General features: G+C 42.4%; 1 protein-coding gene across 2 annotated transcripts in view; it reads right to left on the bottom strand.

The window, feature by feature from the left end:
* Positions 1–2,460: 2,460 nt before the first annotated feature.
* The window catches only part of CSE1L (chromosome segregation 1 like), a 458,899-nt gene continuing 441,125 nt past the window's right edge, over positions 2,461–20,234 (bottom strand). For both annotated transcript variants that reach the window (XM_085619429.1, XM_085619430.1), the window contains exon 25: positions 2,461–2,891. In XM_085619429.1, coding sequence (XP_085475555.1) covers positions 2,802–2,891 — 90 coding nt within the window. In that variant the 3' untranslated portion in view covers positions 2,461–2,801. The remainder of the gene's footprint in view (positions 2,892–20,234) is intronic.

The raw sequence follows: 20,234 nt of genomic DNA, 5'->3' as shown, positions 1-20,234 counted from the left end.
GGAGTATAATGAGGAACAAAAAACAGTGTTCAAAAAGAGCAGGCAAGCCTACTTTCGCCAGATTAAACTGGCAAAAAAAGAATATTTTACTAATAAAATAAATGCAGCCAAGGAAGATCAGAAAACTATCTTTTCAATTGTGAAGTCATAAACAAAACCTAAAGTGGAACAAAAGGAACTTCCGGCCTCGCAGAAACTGTGTGACAGTATTTAACTATTTTTTGAGGAAAAGATTCAAAAAATTCAAAGAGATTTTCCAGTATATAATCAGGACTGTGTTTTTGATCCTCTTTCGGTGGAAAGCACTATCTCTATTTGCACTTTTGAATCAGTCCCATTGGAGCGGACTCTTGCGGCAATAGAAAGGTGTAAATCAGGCTCGCCATTGGATGCCTGTCCCCCCGACGATTCTCCATAAAATGCTTGAGATAGTGAATCCTATTATCAATCACATAGTCAATTCCTCCCTTAGGACAGGTATTGTACCAGACGAGTGGAAGCTTGCGCTGGTAAAACCGTTAACAAAGAAACAAAACATTGATTCGTCTGTACTTTCAAACCTTCGTCCGATCTCTCTGCCTTCCCCTGTAATGTAAAATAACAGACATTTGTTCATAAGGAAATAACTAAGTTCCTTGAAGAGCAACAAATTCTCCATCCACTACAATCTGGTTTTCGCCCAAAACACTCTACAGAATCGGCCCTCTTGGAAACATCTGACACTCTTAAAATGATTGCCGATGAAGGCCAGAGAGCGGTCCGGATTCTTTTGGACTGGTCGGCTGCATTCGACACCATTTCCCATGATATTCTTTTGAAACGTCGCGAATACAGCGGCATTTCCAGTACAGTATTGGAATGGATTAAGTTATTCCTTTCTAACCGGAGACAAGCAGTTACCTTGGGCACGTTCCTTTCTACAGAACGTAACCTTACGGCAGGGGTTCCTCAAGGGTCCTCTCTAAGCCCAGTATTGTTTAATATATATATGACCCCTCTTATCTCTTGGTTTGGATCATTTGGGCTAGAGGTCACATCATATGCAGATGATACCCAAATGATCCTCTCTATAGAGAATGGCTCTGTGGAGGCTGAGATTAATTTTAAAAGTTGTCTGACCGCCGGTCTTCAGTGGATGAGAAATAATCAGCTAAAATGCAACACGGATAAAACAGAAATCCTCCCGATAGGGAATGATGTCCTCTTCCAACCCTCCAAATGGTGGCCTGAAGGTGCGACTCCCCCGCCTGATGTGGTGAAAGTCGCTAGGAATTTGGGAGTACAATCTGACACCTCTTTCTTTCCTACTTCATGCCAAAACAGTGGCGGGAATGTGCTTCAGCCTGATTAAATCTTTAAAAAAAATTTACATTTCTCCCTTTGGCTGCAAGGAAATCTGTGGCTGTTGCTCTGATACTCTCACGCCTAGACTATTGTAATAGTCTCCTTGCAGGAGTTAATAAAGCTATTTTAAAGAAATTACTGGTGGCAGCACGATTAGTGGCCAAACTTCCAAGAAGATACTCAGCCTCTGCTGCCTTGAATAGTCTACATTGGCTCCCGGTGCATAAGACAATTATTTTTAAGATCCTCTTGATCACCTTTAGAGCTAAGCTCAATGTGGGACTTAAATACCTGGCGGCACGCTTTGTCCCATACTCAACAACGAGACTCCTTAGGTCTTCTTCAGCAAACCTGCTTAAACTCCCCAACATTAGGTAAAAATTGAAAGGAGGGAAGACCGTGGCTTACCTGGGTGCCAAAGCCTGGAATACGCTTCCTGCTCATCTTAGGTTATGCAATACTGAATCTTTATTTAGGAAGGCCTTGAAAACCTGGGTTTTCAGTGCTTCAGACGAATTTTGTCTAGCTTTGATCTAATCTTTCATAGGGCTTTTTTCTTACCGCTACTCCAGCGCCAGGATACTCCTCACGGAGTGATAGTTGCACTTTACAAATACCTCATAAAATCATAGTATACCTCAAAATATGGGTAGTAATAGCATTGAGGTTCTTTAAGAATCAATGGGGTAAAAACGATGTTTTCCCACACAACACCCACGTAATTACACAGGTATGCACTGGTTTACTGGTAAGATAGTCTAAGAACAATATGTATACGCAGAAATAAATGAAACACTACACGTTTGAAAAACATGTTCTGGTTTGTTTCAATTGTTAGTTGTCCAAATGTAAAAACAGATATTACACAAATTGGAAAAGTTCTTACAACACAAGACTGAGAAAACAAAGAAACAAGACAACATTTTGGAACATTGGTTACATGGTAGCTCAAAATGATTGATTGCAATAAGGGTTGTATCTGCATCGACTGCTAGCCTCTTGTGAGGGATATTTCACACAAATAAAAACGGCTTGCGAAAAGACATCACATATACACAGTTTTGCACGATATAACTTTCATTTCGCCAGTGCTTCAAGAAATACATTGACATTGTGTAATTTAAACAAGTGCTTCTTATTTATTCACAATTCGCATAAAAAGGAAAAAGGAGAGCAGAAAAGAGTTTAAGGAAATGAGTCAATGCTTTACATAATTTCAAAATGTTATTCAACACTGCAAGTGCAGAACTCCATTAACCCTTTCAATAAATTAACTGTGATTCTCGCTCCCTTGAGAAAAATGGGAGCAGCCATGCCACACAGCTCATTCTATATTTTACAATTCTTCCTCCAACAGTTTTGAATTTTTTTTCCAGAGTTCTGCCAAGAAGACGAAGGTAAAGGTCAAACCCAAACAGAGTAAGATTTTATCCTTTCCACTTCAGAATGTATTGCTGTTAGACCAACGTGACACTTGCTGCTTGGAGATAACCTTGGAGATACTGCAATGCCTCTGCATTTAAGTTAGTACTTAACATTGACGGAACCTTGAATATAAAGAGAAAGAGGATTTAAAGAGGCTGGTGGACTGGGCCTAATACACCTTAATATGCCTTAAATAACGTAACCACAAATTAGTTAGCAACAATTTAATCTATTACAAACACCCTCTAACTTTGGAATCAGCATAATGTTAAAATGAGAGGCTCTCAGACTCTTGGCACTGTAAATCATTAAACCAATAGGGATACATTGCTTACATGTAATCCTAGTTCCGAGAGAATCCTTATCATAGTCATAAGCACTGAATAGTTTCGCCCGCGTGCGGGGACCCCGGAGAGATAGATATATAGATCTATATATATAGATATATATAGCTACTTACCAGTATGCATCTGTTCTTGGGATGTAGAGCTGCAGATCTAAACACGCTCACCCGGCTACCTTTATCTGTTCCAGTATTATCTTACTTAGATACACCACACATGGGCATCTTTCCTGTTTCTTACTAAGCTCCATCATTTCCCTGCTGGCGAAAAACAATCCGAGGATGGAGCCGATGCGCACTATGATCCAAAGGAGGAGTCCCATACCTCGTGACTTCCAAAGACTTTCCAAGACAAAAACAAGTGCAAACATCCGGGCCCAACACAAGTTGGCGATCTATGCACAGTGTGTAATATGCAGCTCATATGCCTCGAAAATATTATATATATATATATATATATATATATATATATATATATATACATATTCACTGAAAAAACCATAGGTTTTCAGGGGTGTTATAGTTAGCTGGACTTTTCACTTGTACAAAACCATTAAAATTCCCCCGTTATAGTTAGTTCAGCTAACTATAACTCGCGCGCCCGCAATGCACTGATGTCATGAGTGATGTCACTGACCATGTCATGAGTGATGTAATATGTGACGTCATCATAGTTAGCTGAACTAACTATAACGGAGGAATTTTAATGGTTTTGTACAAGTGAAAAGTCCAGCTAACTATAACACCCCTGAAACCTATGGTATTTTCAGTGAATTTCTGAGGTTTTTTAAATGCTAATAACTAACTATAACGTGCCTGAAACCTAAGGTTTTTTCTGTGAATTTCAAAGGTTTTTTAAATGCTAATTTCTAACTATGCCTACAGCGATAGGACATGTGAAGAAAGAAGAAAAAATGCACAGAAAAAAAAAAGTGCAGAAAGAAGCAACAGAAGTCCTCAAAGACGAAGAAAAGTGCAGGAAGAAGGATAACGTGCAGAAAGAACAAAAAGAAGAGCAGAAAGAAGCCTTGTTTTAAAATCATCCTGTACCCTCAACTTTTTCAGACGGATACTGGTGGTAACTGAGTCTGACTAACCAGTCCTAGAGCCAGTGCTATGTTAAAAGACACTTCGAATACAGTGAAAACACCTACATACACAAGGGAACATTATGCGTTGGGGTCCCCCTGTGATTAGCATGACCTCCTCTGTAAGCCCCTAGTATATAATAGGGCAGGGGGATTAAAACTACCTCTTAAAACAGGCCACAGGGCGTTTTTGCACACGTTAACTCAGGCCCCGTCCCCTCCCTTCACCACTGTGTAAACACGCCCTGTGTCCGTTTATAGTTGGGAGATTAAGTTCATTTGAATTCTGAGGGTCCCTAGGGTCCAACTAGCCCACTAGGTACCTCCAGTAAGTGCCACAGAGCTGCGTTGCAGAGAGGTATAAAAAGTGGCACGGCCTGGACCACCTCTCTGCAATGCAGCTCAGTGGCGCTTACTGGAAGCACTTGGTGGGCTAGTATTGAAGGAAAATTATATCCCCAATTTAAAACGTGCCATAGTGCGTGTTTGCACACGTCACCTCAGGCCCCGTTCCCTCCCTTCACCACTGTGTAAACGCGCCCTGTGGCCGTTCTAAGTTGAGAGATTAAGTCCCCTTGAATCCTAAGGGTCCCTAGGGTCAAACTAGACCACTAGGTACCTCCAGTAAGCGCCACAGAGCTGCGTTGCAGAGAGGTGTAAAAAGGGGCTTTGCCTCAGAACACCTGTCTGCAGCACAGCTCCCTGGTGCATACTGGAGATGCCTGTTGGGCTAGTTGGGCCTCAGGGACCCTCAGTATTGAAGAGGAATTAATTCCCCAACTTACAACTCGCCAGGGGGCGCGTTTGCAGAGTGCTGCAAGGAGGGGGCGTGGCCTCCGGCACGATGCCAGTCTTATTTATTTTAATTTTTTAAGAAGGGGGGCTGTGTGGTTCCCCTTCTTATTCTAATTTATTGGCCCTGATGACCCCATCCCCCAGGGCCTGTATCCTAATTATATTTTTTTGACCCCAATCCCCACTTTTTTATTATTTAAAAAAAAAATATATTTATAGACACACCTAGGACATGCTGGACAAACCGTAAGTACCTATCACCATGACGATTTGCGTGATATTCATTAAAAGGCGACTATGCATACAATGAATCCACATGGAATGTATTTACACCACTAGTGAAGCTCTGACATGTCTGATGCCCTACCGTGCCTAATCCCGGCAGACACCCTTGTAGTTTATTTATACAAACATGGGTAGCTATTGACGGGCACATTTAATACACATGCACACCAAGCCATTCAAAGGGGATTCGACAAAAATTCGACCAAAACTATGCAAGAAACCCCCCTCACGGTTAATAAAACACACATTCACTGCCGGATGTGTAATACTTTTATTTTACTCTCTGGAAAGGGGACGAACATCACTTGAGTCACAGCGCGCTCCTGGCAGAGCCCAATGCTGTGTTACACCCACCATTGCCTGCTGAGTGCCACACACCTCTGTGTTGTATTCCACTAGCTAGTGCATATGCTATGACACTCTCTAGCCCATGAGCACTGTAACACCACCCCGTGAATATGTCATGCCACACTTGTCTTCGCACGGGTTATATTGCCCCATCTAACGTGCCTTCCTCGATGCCTATGTTATAACGCACAGTGCTATGCCATACATAGTACAATCTGGGATCCATATCTTTGTCACAGTGCATATGCAACGTTACACTCCCCAGCACATATTTTATATTACAACTTTAGAGACTAGTTAGGTTACACAACACTGCCCTGTGCATATTACACTCCAAGGCGCATATCGCATAGCACGCGCTAGTGCCCGTGCTATCTCGCGCTCTCCAATGAATCTGTCATTGCGCACAATGTATTGCATATTATATTTCACGCCCGGTTCATCTTATATCACACTTTTTGGTGCATAGTTTATACCATACACTATATCTAGTTTTCATTTTCAATCATGCTCTCAGGACTATGTTCTATATAACACTGTGTTCACCTACCCTTTTCACGGGCACTACATTTTGCGATAGGGGGTGGAGGATCAGGGGGTGTTTCTGCCAAGTGAGCCCGGAGTCACAGTCACAAACGTCCTCTTCTTCCTGAATAAAAGTGAGATTATGCTGCATACTTGTTCATATTTTAAGTAGTTCGCACAGACACACGTTTTAAAAACAATAAAGTTCCTAATACCCGCCTACTCTGAACAGTTAGCTTGCTGCCCCATCCCCCTCCTCCCTATCCTCTGTTGTGTGAATCCATGGACTAGCCTCCTCCCTCCTGCCATGCGGTCTGATGTGCTGCCACTGCCCTCAATTTAGTATGATGTACCAGTCCACTCCTCCTGCCCTCCATTGCCCAATTCTATGCCCCATCATTGACCTCCTGCTTAAACTCTGTGCTTAGCTTGCTGCCCCTATTCTCCTTCCCCCTGCCCTCCGATGTCTTTGTGTATACCCCTGCTCCATCCTTTTTGCCCACCATGTTCCATGGACCTGCCACTCCTATCTACTCTGAGTGTTCTGTTGAGCTGCCACTCCCCTCCCACCTGCCTAGCATTGTCAGATGACTGTAACCTGTCCCTGCCACCTCCACCCTGCCTGTCCACATGCCATGCCCCTATCCTCTTCCTCCTGTCCTACATGGTCCATTGTACTGCCACACCCTTCTGCCCTCCCTGGTCTGTTGTGCTGCAACTGCTCCTCCTGCCTGCCCCGTGCGGTCTGTTATGAGGCCCCTTCCCCTGAACTTTCTTGTCTGTGCACAGGTCCTGACCCTCCCTTCTATCCTCCATCGTCCTTTGTGCATGCCCCTGCACCCTCCTTCTTGCCCATCATAGCCATTGTGCTACCACTAACCCTCCCACTTGCCATGCATGGTCTTCTGTGCTGCCATGGCCCCTCCCACCTTCCCTGTGTGGTCAGTTAGCTGCCCCTGAACCCCTCCCACCTTCCCTCCATGGTCTGTGTGTATGCCATCACAGTCTCACTGTTGCTCTTCATGGTGTGTCTTGCTTCTAGTGCCCATCCTGCCTGACCTCCATGGCTATCTTGCTGCTCCTGCCCTGCCCCCAGCCCTCTGTTTACATGTGCAGACCCCTACTCCCTCCCTTCTGGCTTGTCTGTTCCATTGTAATGCCCCTGATCCATCCCTCCTGCCCTTTATGGTCTGTTATGCTGCAGCTTTCTCTCCCGTCTGTCCATTATGGTCCTGCCTCTTGCCCCTCTGTTCTCTGTTGTTCATGTGCATGGTCCTGTGCCCTCCCTCTTGCTTTCTATGGATTGTTGTGCTGCACTCCCGTCCCGCATGCCCTGTGTGGTGTATTGTGCTGCTGCAAACCCTGATGCCTGCCCTGCAGGGTCAGTTTGGTGCACCTCTCCATGTCCCTCCTGTCCTCTGTTATCCAAGTCCATGTCCCTACCCCATTTCCTTCCATAATCCAATGTACCATACTTGCGAACATTTTGAACTTGGTAAGAGGGAGATTTTGAAAAAAAACTGGGGTATTGATTTTCCCCTTTGAGTTACATTGAAAAAGAGGAGATTGTAGACAGGAGACAGATAAAATAAAGCCCATTTGAGCTTAAAAACATTGGACGTTTCCTGGCTGAATCGGGTCTGTTGGCATGTATGGTTGTACTACCATTGCCTCTTCCTTCTGCCCACAATGGTCTATTACATTGCCACAGCCTCTCTTGCAAGTCCTGTATTGTTGGTTTGTTGCCCCTGCCCCCCTTTCCACTGCCCTCCATAGTCTGTTGTGCTGCCACGGCCCTTCCTGCCTGCTCAGTGTGGTTAAATTGTTGCCTTTGCACCCTCCTACCTGCCTTCAATTTTCAGAGTTCGTGCCCCTGGCCTCTGCCTCTCAACAGTATCCTAATGAACAACTAGATTGCTAACATTCTATATTTATTACAAAAGTGTGGAACGCCTGACGTCATCTTGATGTAATCAAAACTGTAATACCTAGAGCATTTCCTTTAGAAATTACATATATGAGAGGGTCTTATTGGCATCAAAATTATGGTTAGTGCTCTAAAAGACTAAAATAAGGACATATTTTCTGAGTTTTCAAATAGCGAAAAAGCACTTTTAAATTATTTGTTACCTTTGTTTTTTTATCCAGTTGACCACTTGGTTAAATGTTGCACTTGGGGGAGAGGATGTGGTGTTACTTCCAGAACTGCAGACTTTGCAACTGGGGAACCAGGTTGGAGTTTCTGCTTCAGCTCGACATTCTGTGATTCAGGTCAAATCACTTAGTCTCCCCAAGTCTACAACCAAAATGAATTTGTTCTTGTGTGATATAACCAATGCTCATGTAAAGCACTCCAATACCTGACAAGTCTGCACTATATAACACTGCAAAAACACAAAATAATAAGTGTTTTGCACACTTCTGTCATTGGGCTACATCTGGGTGATTTTGGGCTACATTTGGGCTCTTTCGTCTCCGGTGGCCATCTTGGGAGGTTTATTTGTTATGAAGTTTCCTAATTTCCTCATGTACTTCAGTCTCCTCAGTAGGAAATGCTTTCATTTTTTTACTTTGATTCCATCATGAAGGTATTCAGATATGTCACACATTTGCCATAAATTCTGAAAGTTAGCACTCTAGTTGCTCATTAGATCACTGTAGTAAAACTACTGTTCACCATGGAAGTCTGCTCCTGGTATTAAAAGTGCATGTTTCAGTCTGCAGGTCAGAATGTTTTAATGAAATAGAAGAGGATTTGAAAAGTCACTCAAAATGTGCCCTCATTTTCTTTCTTCAGCATTAATCATAATTTCTATGGCAAAATGAACCCCCTCATTGTGTTCCTTTTTAAATTAAATGTTTTAAGTGTTACCAGTTTATTCCAATCAAGATGGCTTCAGGTGTGCCATACTTTTGTCATAATGAAGACAGTAAGCGCTCTAGTTGTTTTTAAGAACACTCTGGGACATTCTGTCATTGGGCTATACTTGGGCTACATCTGGGTGATATTTGGGCTACATTTGGGCTCTTTTGTCTCTGGTGGCCATCGTGGGAGACTTATTTGTTATGAAGTTTCCTAATTTCCTCATTTACTGCAGTCTCCTCAGTAGGAAATACTTTCAGTTTTTTACTTTGATTCCAAAGGCATTCAGATGTGTCACACATTTGCCATAAATTAAGAATGTTAGCACTCTTTTTGCTCATTAGATCACTGTAGTAAAGCTACTGCTCACCAGGGAAAACTGCTGCTGGGATTGAAAGTGCATGTTTCAGTCTGCATGTCAGAATTTTTTAATGAAATAGAAGAGGATTTGAGAAGTCACTCAAAATGTGCCCTAATTTTTCTTTCTGCAGCACTAATCATACTTTTTATGGAAAAATGAACCCCCTCATTTTGTTCCTTTTTAAATTAAATGTTTTAAGAGTTACCACTTTAATCCAAGCAAGATGGCTTCAGGTGTGCCATACGTTTATCATAAGTAGGACTGTTAGCGCTCTAGTTGTTCTTTGGAACACTCTGGGAAGCTGCAGTAGAACACAAAGGAACCAACTGACAGTCTCTGCCCTTGTTGGATGTACATGTTTTACTGAGAATGTCAGACTTCATTCTCACATGACTGAGAAAGATAATGTGAATTTACAGAAAATAAGCTCTCAGTTTAGCTTATAGATCACCTTCCAAACCTCTGTGGGAAAAGCATGAGAAAATATTTTTCTCTCAATCATGATATCCCAGCAGAAGGCTTTTTCACATGGTGAAATCACCTTAGAACATACCACAATTCCTAAAATGAGTATGGTACCATCAACAAATGATTTATAATGTAACTAAAGTCTTAAAACCTTCTATTAACTGCAATGCTTTTTAATGAGGTGCTATCATGTATATTGGTCCCAAGATGGCTGCCAACACTTCTTGGATGAAGTGCTGACAGCCAATCAGATCTCAGGATGAGATGTGTGGTTAGGCTCCGCCCACATATATATATGATTTTACTTTTGATTTTCTCAGGAACTACTGAACAGATTGACACCAGACCTGCAAACGGCACATCCCTGACCGGAGGACTACCTCTCTGCCAAATTTCAAGTAATTCTGTTCAGCCGTTCGGGCTGTACCTTGGACTAAAGGTCCCTATGGAAAATTGCATGGGGAAAACGCGTTTTGGGACCCCCCTTTTTTCTCAGCCCCCGCTTGACGAATCCCCCCCCCCCCCCCCCAAGACTTTCAGGGTAGGAGCGGAGCGCCCCACCTAATTTGAAAATTTTGCGAGGATTCGTCAACCGGCGCCAAAGTTATTCCAAATAGAATGTTGCGGATTTCCTATGGAAACACAGTCCTAACTATAACTATCTACTGGCGACCGCCAGTAGAATATATATATCTACTGGCGGTACGCGCACGGTGAAAAAACGTTAAAAAAAAAAAAATACATAACTTAGCATTTAAAAAACCGTACAAATTCACTGAAAAAACCTTAGGTTTCACACATGTTATAGTTAGCTGGACATTTCACTCGTGAAAAACCATTGAAATTCCCCCGTTATAGTTAGTGCAGGCAAATATAATTCACGCGACCGCAATCCTCTGCTGATGACGTCAGATATTACATCACTGATGACATATGTGTCTTTCTGAAAAAAAAATATTTGTAATATATGTATAGCTAAAAATTAATGGAAGAAGACATGGGTAAATAAGTGTCTAAATACAGTGATGTAATATCTGACATCATCAGCAGAGGATTGCGGTCGCGTGAGTTATAGTTGCCTGCACTAACTATAATGGGGGAATTTCAATGGTTTTTCACGAGTGAAATGTCCAGCTAACTATAACATGTGTGAAACCTAAGGTTTTTTCAGTGAATTTGCAAGGTTTTTTAAATGCTAATTCCCAACTATAACGTATGGGAAACCTATGGTTTTTTTCAGTGAATATATATATCTATATATATATATTTTCACTGAAAAAACCATAGGTTTTACAGACGTTCTAGTTGGGAATTAGCATTTAAAAAACCTTAGAGATTCACTGAAAAAACTAAAGGTTTCAGGGATGTTATAGTTAGTTGGACATTTGACTCATAAAACCAGAGAAATCCGCCCGTTCTAGTTAGTTCAGCTAACTATAACTGGCGCGCCCGCAATGCACTGGTGATGACGTAACATATTACATTACATGGTCCATGACATCACTGATGACATCATCCACCTAATAATCTGATGCTAAATTCCTAACTATAACGTCTATAAAAACATATGGTTTTTTTCAGTGAATTTCAAAGTTTTTTTAAATGTTAATTTCAAATTTTAATATTTATAAAACCTATATTTTTTCAAAGTTTTTTTGTACTATTTTGGAACTCTATTATCCTTTTTTGTTTTTAATTTGAAAAATATGTAATGTTTTATATCTTCAAAACAAAGTATGTATTCGTTTTTTTTTGTTGAGAAAACTAAAGTCCCGTACCGGTAGTGTACGCGAATCCTATCCGCCATATTGCCAAACTCGTAAAGGATGCGCATTTCGTATCAGACGGGTTCGTGGCACCGCTTCCCGCGTAACATCTTATATGCATGTGGTCACGCCAGCTGCTATTTTTGTATGCGTCGGGTACGCAGTACCAAGCCGCGCCTTACGTCATGTACGTATGGGGTCACGCCCACTGCGCGTTGCATAGGAGACAAGTGCACGCTGCCAGGTCCTGTGTTACGTCATAGACGTATGGTGTCGCACCGGGAACGCAATTCCCTCTTTTTTTTCCCGTGTCAAAACTATATCTAAATAAGTTTAAAGTGTATATGAGAACAAGCGATAATCTAAAATATTTTAAACATTTATATATTTCTAACTGTAATAAACTTTTATTATGGTAATAGTTTCTCAAAATAGCGTCTGGTGCAGCCTCCTTGCGCGCTCGCTGCGCGATTGCCATGTGACCTTAAAGAAAAGCATTCGATTGGTTCATAACATTTCCCATTGTAATAGTTGGAGGACCTCACCCATTTTCGCAATTCTCTCTACAGCGTTTGATGAGACTCCTCTTCTGCTTACAGAGCTTTTTTGAAAACTTTTTGCAATGTACACATCTGACAGTACACACAACATGCAACCATCATCTTCATCAATATTCATGCTCTGTAAAGCAGCCTTCCACCTGTGATAGCGATGCATCTAAAAGCTACATAACAGAACTTTTCCCCACTGCCAGAGGTAACATGGTTGCATACGCTGTCCACAGCACAATGTAATGTGGTACGGCCCAGGGGCAATATCATGCATACATAATGAACACACAGACACAGATAGATTGTGGAAGTGGGTACGGGAACGTGCGCTCGACTCCTCTTTATTACCAGGGTCACATATCCAGTGACTTCTGCGCTGGATGCGTGTAAACCAGCCCTCAGGGAATGGTTGCTGCTAGCATCAACTACAACAGTAATCATTGATCACACACACAGAGATTCAATAATAACAGGGTCAATAGTTTGTGCTGCAGTAAGGTAGGGACACTAGATGTGAAATAATACAGAAAAGATTCTATCGTAAAACAACCATAACTTGTGGTACACTAAGATATAGGCAGTAGATCTGAAATAATACACAAAAAAATTGTATCATAAAGGGTCCATCATGTCTAGTGCACTTCGATAGCCACATCAAAAGCATTCAGCATGTGCACAGCTAGCGATGATGCGTACTGCGGGCCGTACTAGGAGCAATGTCTGTTGCCTACAACACTACATCATCTGCAATAGCGACTCGATCTGAACTGTAAACACTGCTGTCTGCAGTGTAGGCAAGAGAGCGGTCAGCAAAGGTCCACAGCCAAGTGGCGTTGACTTGAGCTGTCCTGATTCCAGTTACCGAAGCAATAAAAACAGTGTGCGGACCCTGTGATGATGCGTATGCGTGGTGCGGACAAAGCGCACAGGAGCAATGTCTTTTGCCTACAGGACTGCGTCATCTACAGTAGTGACTCGATCTGAATCGTGAACACTGCTGTCTGCAGTGTAAATTGAAGGCAGTAGTGAGCAGTCTTCCATGAATACTTTTCTCACGTCCTCTTCACAAAATACACCATAAATTACACAAAACTCTGCAATAAATAAATCAAAACAATTCAAATTGCGATCTCTGCTGTCCACTGTGTACACTGTTATTCAGTGTTCTTTACCACTACCAAGAAGAATTTGGTCATTGTACTAGACTCATAAGTCATCTTAAAAACTTCTTCAAGCAAGTATACTAAAAGGCTGTTGTGTATATTTCAATAGATGTAGTTAGTTGCCTACTGGATTCTGTAATTAAACAATCACCACTCGATCTGAATTGCGGGCCCTGCTGACCGCACTGTAGGCCAGAGGCAGTGGTCATTAACGCCTCACATCCACGTGCCGTTTGATTCGGAAGCACGCAGTTGGTTGCACCTGATCGGAGAAATCATCACAAACTTTAACTTCTGACATCCTCAATCACAGAATAAAGACCCCGTTTCACTGTTCCGACCTGCTGTACCATGGTGTACTCCACCGACTGCAGTCAACCAAGCCCAATAATCATGTGCAGCAGTTAACTACGGAAGCACAGAGTCTGATGCACCTCAACGGAGGGAGTTCTGTCAAAACCAAGCAGCAAGTAATATCGGACATCGTCCATTTCGAGATCAAGACACCGTTCCACTGTTGGGACCTAGAGTTGGTTGCACCTGGTTGAAGGGACTACCTTCAGCTCCACTGTCAGATACAGTTCTAACATCGTCTATTGTGGGATCAAGACCCGTTCCACTGTTCGGACCTGCTGTACCGCGGTGTTCTCCACCGACTGCAGTCACCCAACCCCAATAATCATGTGCAGCAATTAGCTACGGAAGCACAGAGTCTGATGCACCTCAACAGAGGGAGTTCTGTGACAACCAAGCAGCACATAATATCATACATCGTCCATTTTGGGATCAAGACACCTTTCCACTGTTGGGATGTAGAGTTGGTTGCACCTGTTCGAAGGGAGTACCTTCATCTCCACTCACAGATGCAGTTCTAACATTGTACATTGTAGGATCAAGACCCCGTTCCACTGTTGGTACCTCTTCAACTACTGTGTTAGTAGTATACAGAGCACTTCACGGTGCTGGGCCTCAGGCTGGGTGCTGTCTGCCTGTGTCGCGGTAGCCAGCGTTGATCTCAGGAGCCTTCCCAGCTCGCAGACCTCGGCCCAAAAGCTTCTGCCGGCACGTGGTGGGCCCTCTTTCACATACGGCGGTGTCGAAAGGTGAACTGTGGAGCATATGTGCATCGCAGAGGCCATGACGGTTTCTGGGTAGCAGCAGGCTGAGAGCATTATTCCCGCATCCACCTTCGCTCAAGGCGTCAGCCTCGTGGCGGTGTAAGCTGCGCAGACCTGACAGACATGTTCGCCATTCTGGATGAGAACCACACCCAGAGAAACGTGCCTTTTATTCATACCCCTACAACTAGCCTTGCGTACGCTGAGCCAGCCCACTACGCTAAAGATTTGGGGGGGGGGGGCTAATGTACGCGCTATGTTTTCATAATCTTCCCTACTAACTGTACTATCATGGTTGCGTCCACTGTCGACTTCACTCAATAGACCATCAGTGTATGTTGACATGTAAATGTCTGTGCTCTGCATACTCAAGACTGTCCGGCACATCCCCTCAACACTTTGCATTGCATACTTTTATAATCAAGAATCACTCACCACCTTCGCACATACTTTGCTCCCATCTCTCCCCGCATTCTGCATTGTGTGGCAGAGGTGCCAGGTCATGTTTGGTTTGTGTACATGGCTAGCCACGGTTCCCACAGTACGTAGTGTCGAGTCTGCTAGGTGTACATGTTGTTTGTCATGTTGTATGTGATTATATAAGGTAGCACGTTTATTCACGAGCAGTGGTTTCTCCCATTTACATATCGCTGTCTTAAAGAGGATACCGAAGTTTCTCTCACAGGTGAAAAGTGGGACCACAATGGCAATCATTCATTACTATGCAAGAATGTCCAACTGCATTATTTTTTTTTTTATATATCTTTATTGACATTTTTTCCATTTTTCAATAAACAGCATACTCAGTAACAAGCAAATGAATAAGTACATGGTATGGTACAACAGCATTTTTGGCTAGTATGTCAGACCGTACAGGGCTTACGCCAAATATTGCCAGAAGTAAGTTTAACAGGTATACCCAGCGATTGACCAAGTGTCCATTTAAAAAAAAGCCCGCGAAAAGAATGTCCAACTGCATGACGCTTCTTAGCTTACAGCCCCCAATCGTGCGTGCTTTCTTAAAAACACGCCAACCCCCACAATCAGACCAACATTCACACAGCTTTCTAACGGCAGTTATCTGCTTCTCAATAACATGGACTGCTACGCAATGTGAGCCGGCATACCGTATGTCCTTACTGTTTCAAACTGGATAACTTCCTCTGGCAATCTCAATTTTCACCCACACAAAGTAACTTCCAAAGTTCAACTTGGCCTTCAATACCTACTTTGAAAACAGATTTTATTAAATGGAGTAAACTGAAAGCCCTTTTGTTTCAAACAGAAGTGTCCCTCACTTCTCCAAAAGTAATTTTGCACGAACTTCAAGTAAAATACACTCCCTTTTGAATACGAACCTCCCATTACACTTTGTGAATTGTTACACAATTTTCAACACATCTGACATTTAAGGTCTGGTACACTTTAACATTGTCTCCTCCGGCCTTCTCACAGCCTTTCAAACTGTTTTTAGTCTAATACCAGACTTCATTCATTCGATCATCTCTGGAATAACAGCAACAGTGCCCATAATTCTCGCTCTGTTTGCGGCCATCCTACTATTTTAGCTTATTAAAAATGGCTACGCTCCCTGTGGTAATAAGCATGTCCGACAGAATACGCCTCTACGCGAAGCTACATCAATACCGGGAAAAAATGGAACAACTTTTCGGCTGCCTTCCTTTATCTATTATCGGAGCCAGCTACATCATGACATTTATTTACACATATACAATCTGCGTGCAACCATCTTTTTATTGCAAAACTTGCCCAATCGACTGGCGAATGGATCTATGCCTTGCCAACATCCCAGCAAACACTCCAGATATCCAGCAGGTAATGCAGTATCTTGAAAACCATGAACTTGATTGTTCGGGCAGTGGAGCAATGGCGGATGCAATGCAAAAAGGTATCCTGACGGAATGGGATTTCTGCGCACCCGCGAAAGATCTCCTGCAACATGCGACCTTTGACAACATTGCAGATTGTCTGCCAATTCAAATTGCCGCTCCAACATTCGAGGAACATTACTGTCCCTTCGAGGATATGAATTGGAACACTTCACTTTTCTCACACTATGGCAACAATCGCCTCTTGGAACATTATGCATCTCAAGCCGCTAAAGAACTTCCGGACTGCAATCTCCAAGACTTGTAAGAAATTCACTTTATTCTTGGATTGTTTTTTTCCAACTTTGACTTTTTCCCATTACATTTTTTGATACACTTCAATTGAACTATTTTCATATAATAACTTTCTAAGTATGATTAGGCATTTGAACTCTGCTTTTATTATTGGCCCTTACCTCTCCACACTAACCAGGTATGGATGATGTATGGCCTATGCAAATAAGCCATTTACTTGCTAAATTAGCCTAAACCCGACATTCATTTTGAAACCATATCTATTCTTTGTACACACGTCTCTCTGCCTGCCTCTTATCCATGAAGCCCTTTCACACAAATAAGCTCATCCTCAGCCTCTGCTCACAAACTGGCGATCAAGATAAAAAAAAACACGCCATTGTTTAGGAACTGGTTGCCACAGTGTGGTAATCGCATCCTACCTTTATTTTCATTCTACAATTTAAAGTCATTCATGACTAATATGTATTGTTTAGGTCACATGGAACTGTAACATGTAATGTGGAATTGACTGATGCAGAAGCTTAGCTTTGAATACAGAAGAAGCGGTTGGAGTTTGCCGTAGGCTGGATGCATTAGCTCTTGCAACCGTTGCAATAGTTGCAACCGCTCGCAGTGCTCACAACCAATAAGCAGCAAGCTCGTGCTCGTAACGCCTCAGCCAATCAGATGGCAGAATTCCCAAATAGCGATATCTGTAAATTTCGATACAACTCAAAAACTACTGAACGGATTTACACCAAATAAACAAAAGCATGCTTTCTAGACCAAGACCCTTCTCCCCGCCAAATTTGGGGCAATTCCGTTCACCCGTTCGGCCTATAGCCTTGTCTAAAGTTTCCTATGGAAATTAACATGGAGAAAACACATTTTGGGACCCCCCTTTTTTCTCGGCCCCCCCCCCTTGACGAATCACCCCCAAACTTCCCACATAGGAGCTGATATGAACAAAGAATTAGTTTGGAAACTTTCATGAAGATTCATCAAACGACGCCAAAGTTGTAAGCAAAACAAAAAATGCTCTTCCTATGGAAACTTGGTCCCAACTATAACTACCTACTGGCGACCGCCAGCAGGAAAGATGGATATATACATATATATACATATACATATATATATACATATACATATATATATATATATATATACACACACACACAAACACTTTTTTTAACTTTGTGATTTCACATAGTATCGGGATACATTCGATTATACACGGATGTAGGAAAAAGGAGACCATATATACACACACACACACATATATACACACACACACACACATATATATATATATATATATATATATATATACACACACATATATACATATACACACACACACTATACACACACACACATATACCTCTTATTTTTGCTTCAGATATTAAAGATTAGGACCTGGAATTCTGGGGCACATATATAGTCAAACAGCATAGTTTGCTAAGTTAGGCGTTTTGTCCGTAAAACCATCCTTATTCAAACTTAGCGGGCGCCATTTTCAACACCTCTTTTATACAATGTAGCAGTGTACGTGATGTATGAACATAAAAGAAATCTGACATGGTCGCTGCCCCCCCCATAAAAAATATGTGTAGATGTAAAGTCAGTCATCACTGTATGTATACCTGCACTTGCTCATCATTTTAAAGTGAATCTTGAAATGATTTTAGGATGATTTTAAGGTCACTTTACTGACAGGAAAGTTGCCTGTTAGGATTGTGTACAATTGCTTATTATGGAGATAAGACCCCGCTGATTACAAGTAGGATTTAGCATATTGTAACAATGCACTAGCACTTTATCTCTATCCCCTACCTCTTTTTGATATGTAATTTAAGGTATCAAGATTAAATGTATGGAGATATACTGTAGAGCTGTATGACATTCAACTTTAGGCACATGCACATTAAAACTCGCTGAACTATGAATGTGGGTAATATGTGCAAAATGATGATATTTTATCCTTCTTGGCACTTGCACTTTGAATCTGATGAGTGGAGTGAATATGGGGGATGTGGCCATTTAGTAGTAACTGGATGGGGTGCATAGTTATGCATTGGAGTCATGATCTATTTTGCACTTGCACACAGCACTTAATGGCAGAGACTGTGATAAATCAGTACAATTGTTGAATCCTGGAGGTTCTCATTACCCAATTAGTCTGAGTTTTTGTAATATTGAGGGACTGAGTCATGTAAGCATGTGCACTTTACTAGCATGAAATGTCATCTAGTTGCGCAACAATTAAACAATTTGGATCTGCGAGACTTGCACTTGATCATACACAATGGACCTAAATGCACATTGAGCATTAAATGTTTCCGAGAAGAATTGGTGTAAATTATCGCAAAAATGTCTTAAGAGGATCGATGCTAACAATGCCAAAAAAAGTTCTAAAAAATGAGCAAAATAATAAAAAATTATAAATGTAAAACAAATGAATTGTAATAAAAATCCCCCCCCCCCCCAAAAGCATGTATTTACAAGAAAAACTATAGGAGGAAATAGAATGGTATTGGCAATTTTTCACATAGTAACCTTTTTGGTTTAGAAGTATGTCTTTCATCTCAGTTGCATAATGTGACCAACTGCTCTGAACAAAGAACAGGGAGCAAAGGTGCTCAGTGTGTGAGCAAGGCAGGTGATACTGCTGAAACGCGTAACAGCAAGCATCAAATAAAACTGTGCGGAAAACTGCGACCGAGTCTGATGTGTGGTTTGGAATATATTATTATTATTAGGAGCTTATAAAGCGCACTTATACCCAAGGGTGTCCTGGCGCTAAGAACTGAGCTTCCCTGGAGAACGAGTGTCTAATCCCTGAACAACCAAGTCTTCAAGCCCTTTCTGAAAGAGAGAAGTTCCTCAGTTTTCCTCATATGTGCTGGCAGACAGTTCCATGCGGTGGCTGCACCATAGGAAAACAGCTTTCCTCCCCAGCTGGCCTTTTTTATCCTAGGCACCACCACTAGAGTGCCCTCCATAGAGCGCAGTGCCTTCCCCGGCACATACTGCTTGAAACAAGCCTTCAAAAACTCTGGGCCAGTGCCTTTCAATGCCTTGAAAACCGTACACAAGGCCTTAAATTGGGAGCGTCTGTGTATTGGAAGCCAATGAAGTTTCCTCATTCCTTCTCGGATTGAGACATGCTTAGGTGTGCCTGTCAACAGTCTCGCTGCCGCGTTCTGTACCAACTGCAGTCTGTACAGATGTTTCTTTTGCAAGTTGAGGTACAGACTGTTACAGTAGTCAAGACGCGACAGGATGAGAGCCGACACTGCTAGCCGGAAGCCATCCGTGGGAAGCAGTGCTTTAACTTTCCTCAGTATCCTGAGGATATGAAAGCAGAATGAAACCACTCCACTGACCTGGCTTCCAAAGTCCAGTTTCTGGTCCATAATCACCCCCAGATTCCTAGCTTTGGGTGTGGGCACTGGTGGCTTCCCCGACGCATCGGGCCACATAGCTGGGGTCCAGGTGTTGGGATTATTTCCGAATATCATTACCTCGGTCTTTCCAGCATTTAGTTTGAGGCAATTAGCAGCCATCCAGCTCGCGATACCTTGAAGACAGTCATGACACCTTGCTGGCAGATCCACTTGGGACCCTCTTTGTACTGATAACACGATCTGCGTATCATCTGCGTA

Source organism: Triturus cristatus, chromosome 7 (assembly GCF_964204655.1).
Source record: "Triturus cristatus chromosome 7, aTriCri1.1, whole genome shotgun sequence".
Taxonomy (NCBI): domain Eukaryota; kingdom Metazoa; phylum Chordata; class Amphibia; order Caudata; family Salamandridae; genus Triturus; species Triturus cristatus.
Note: the sequence above shows the minus strand (reverse complement) of the source record. Positions and strands in the feature narration are given on the sequence as shown.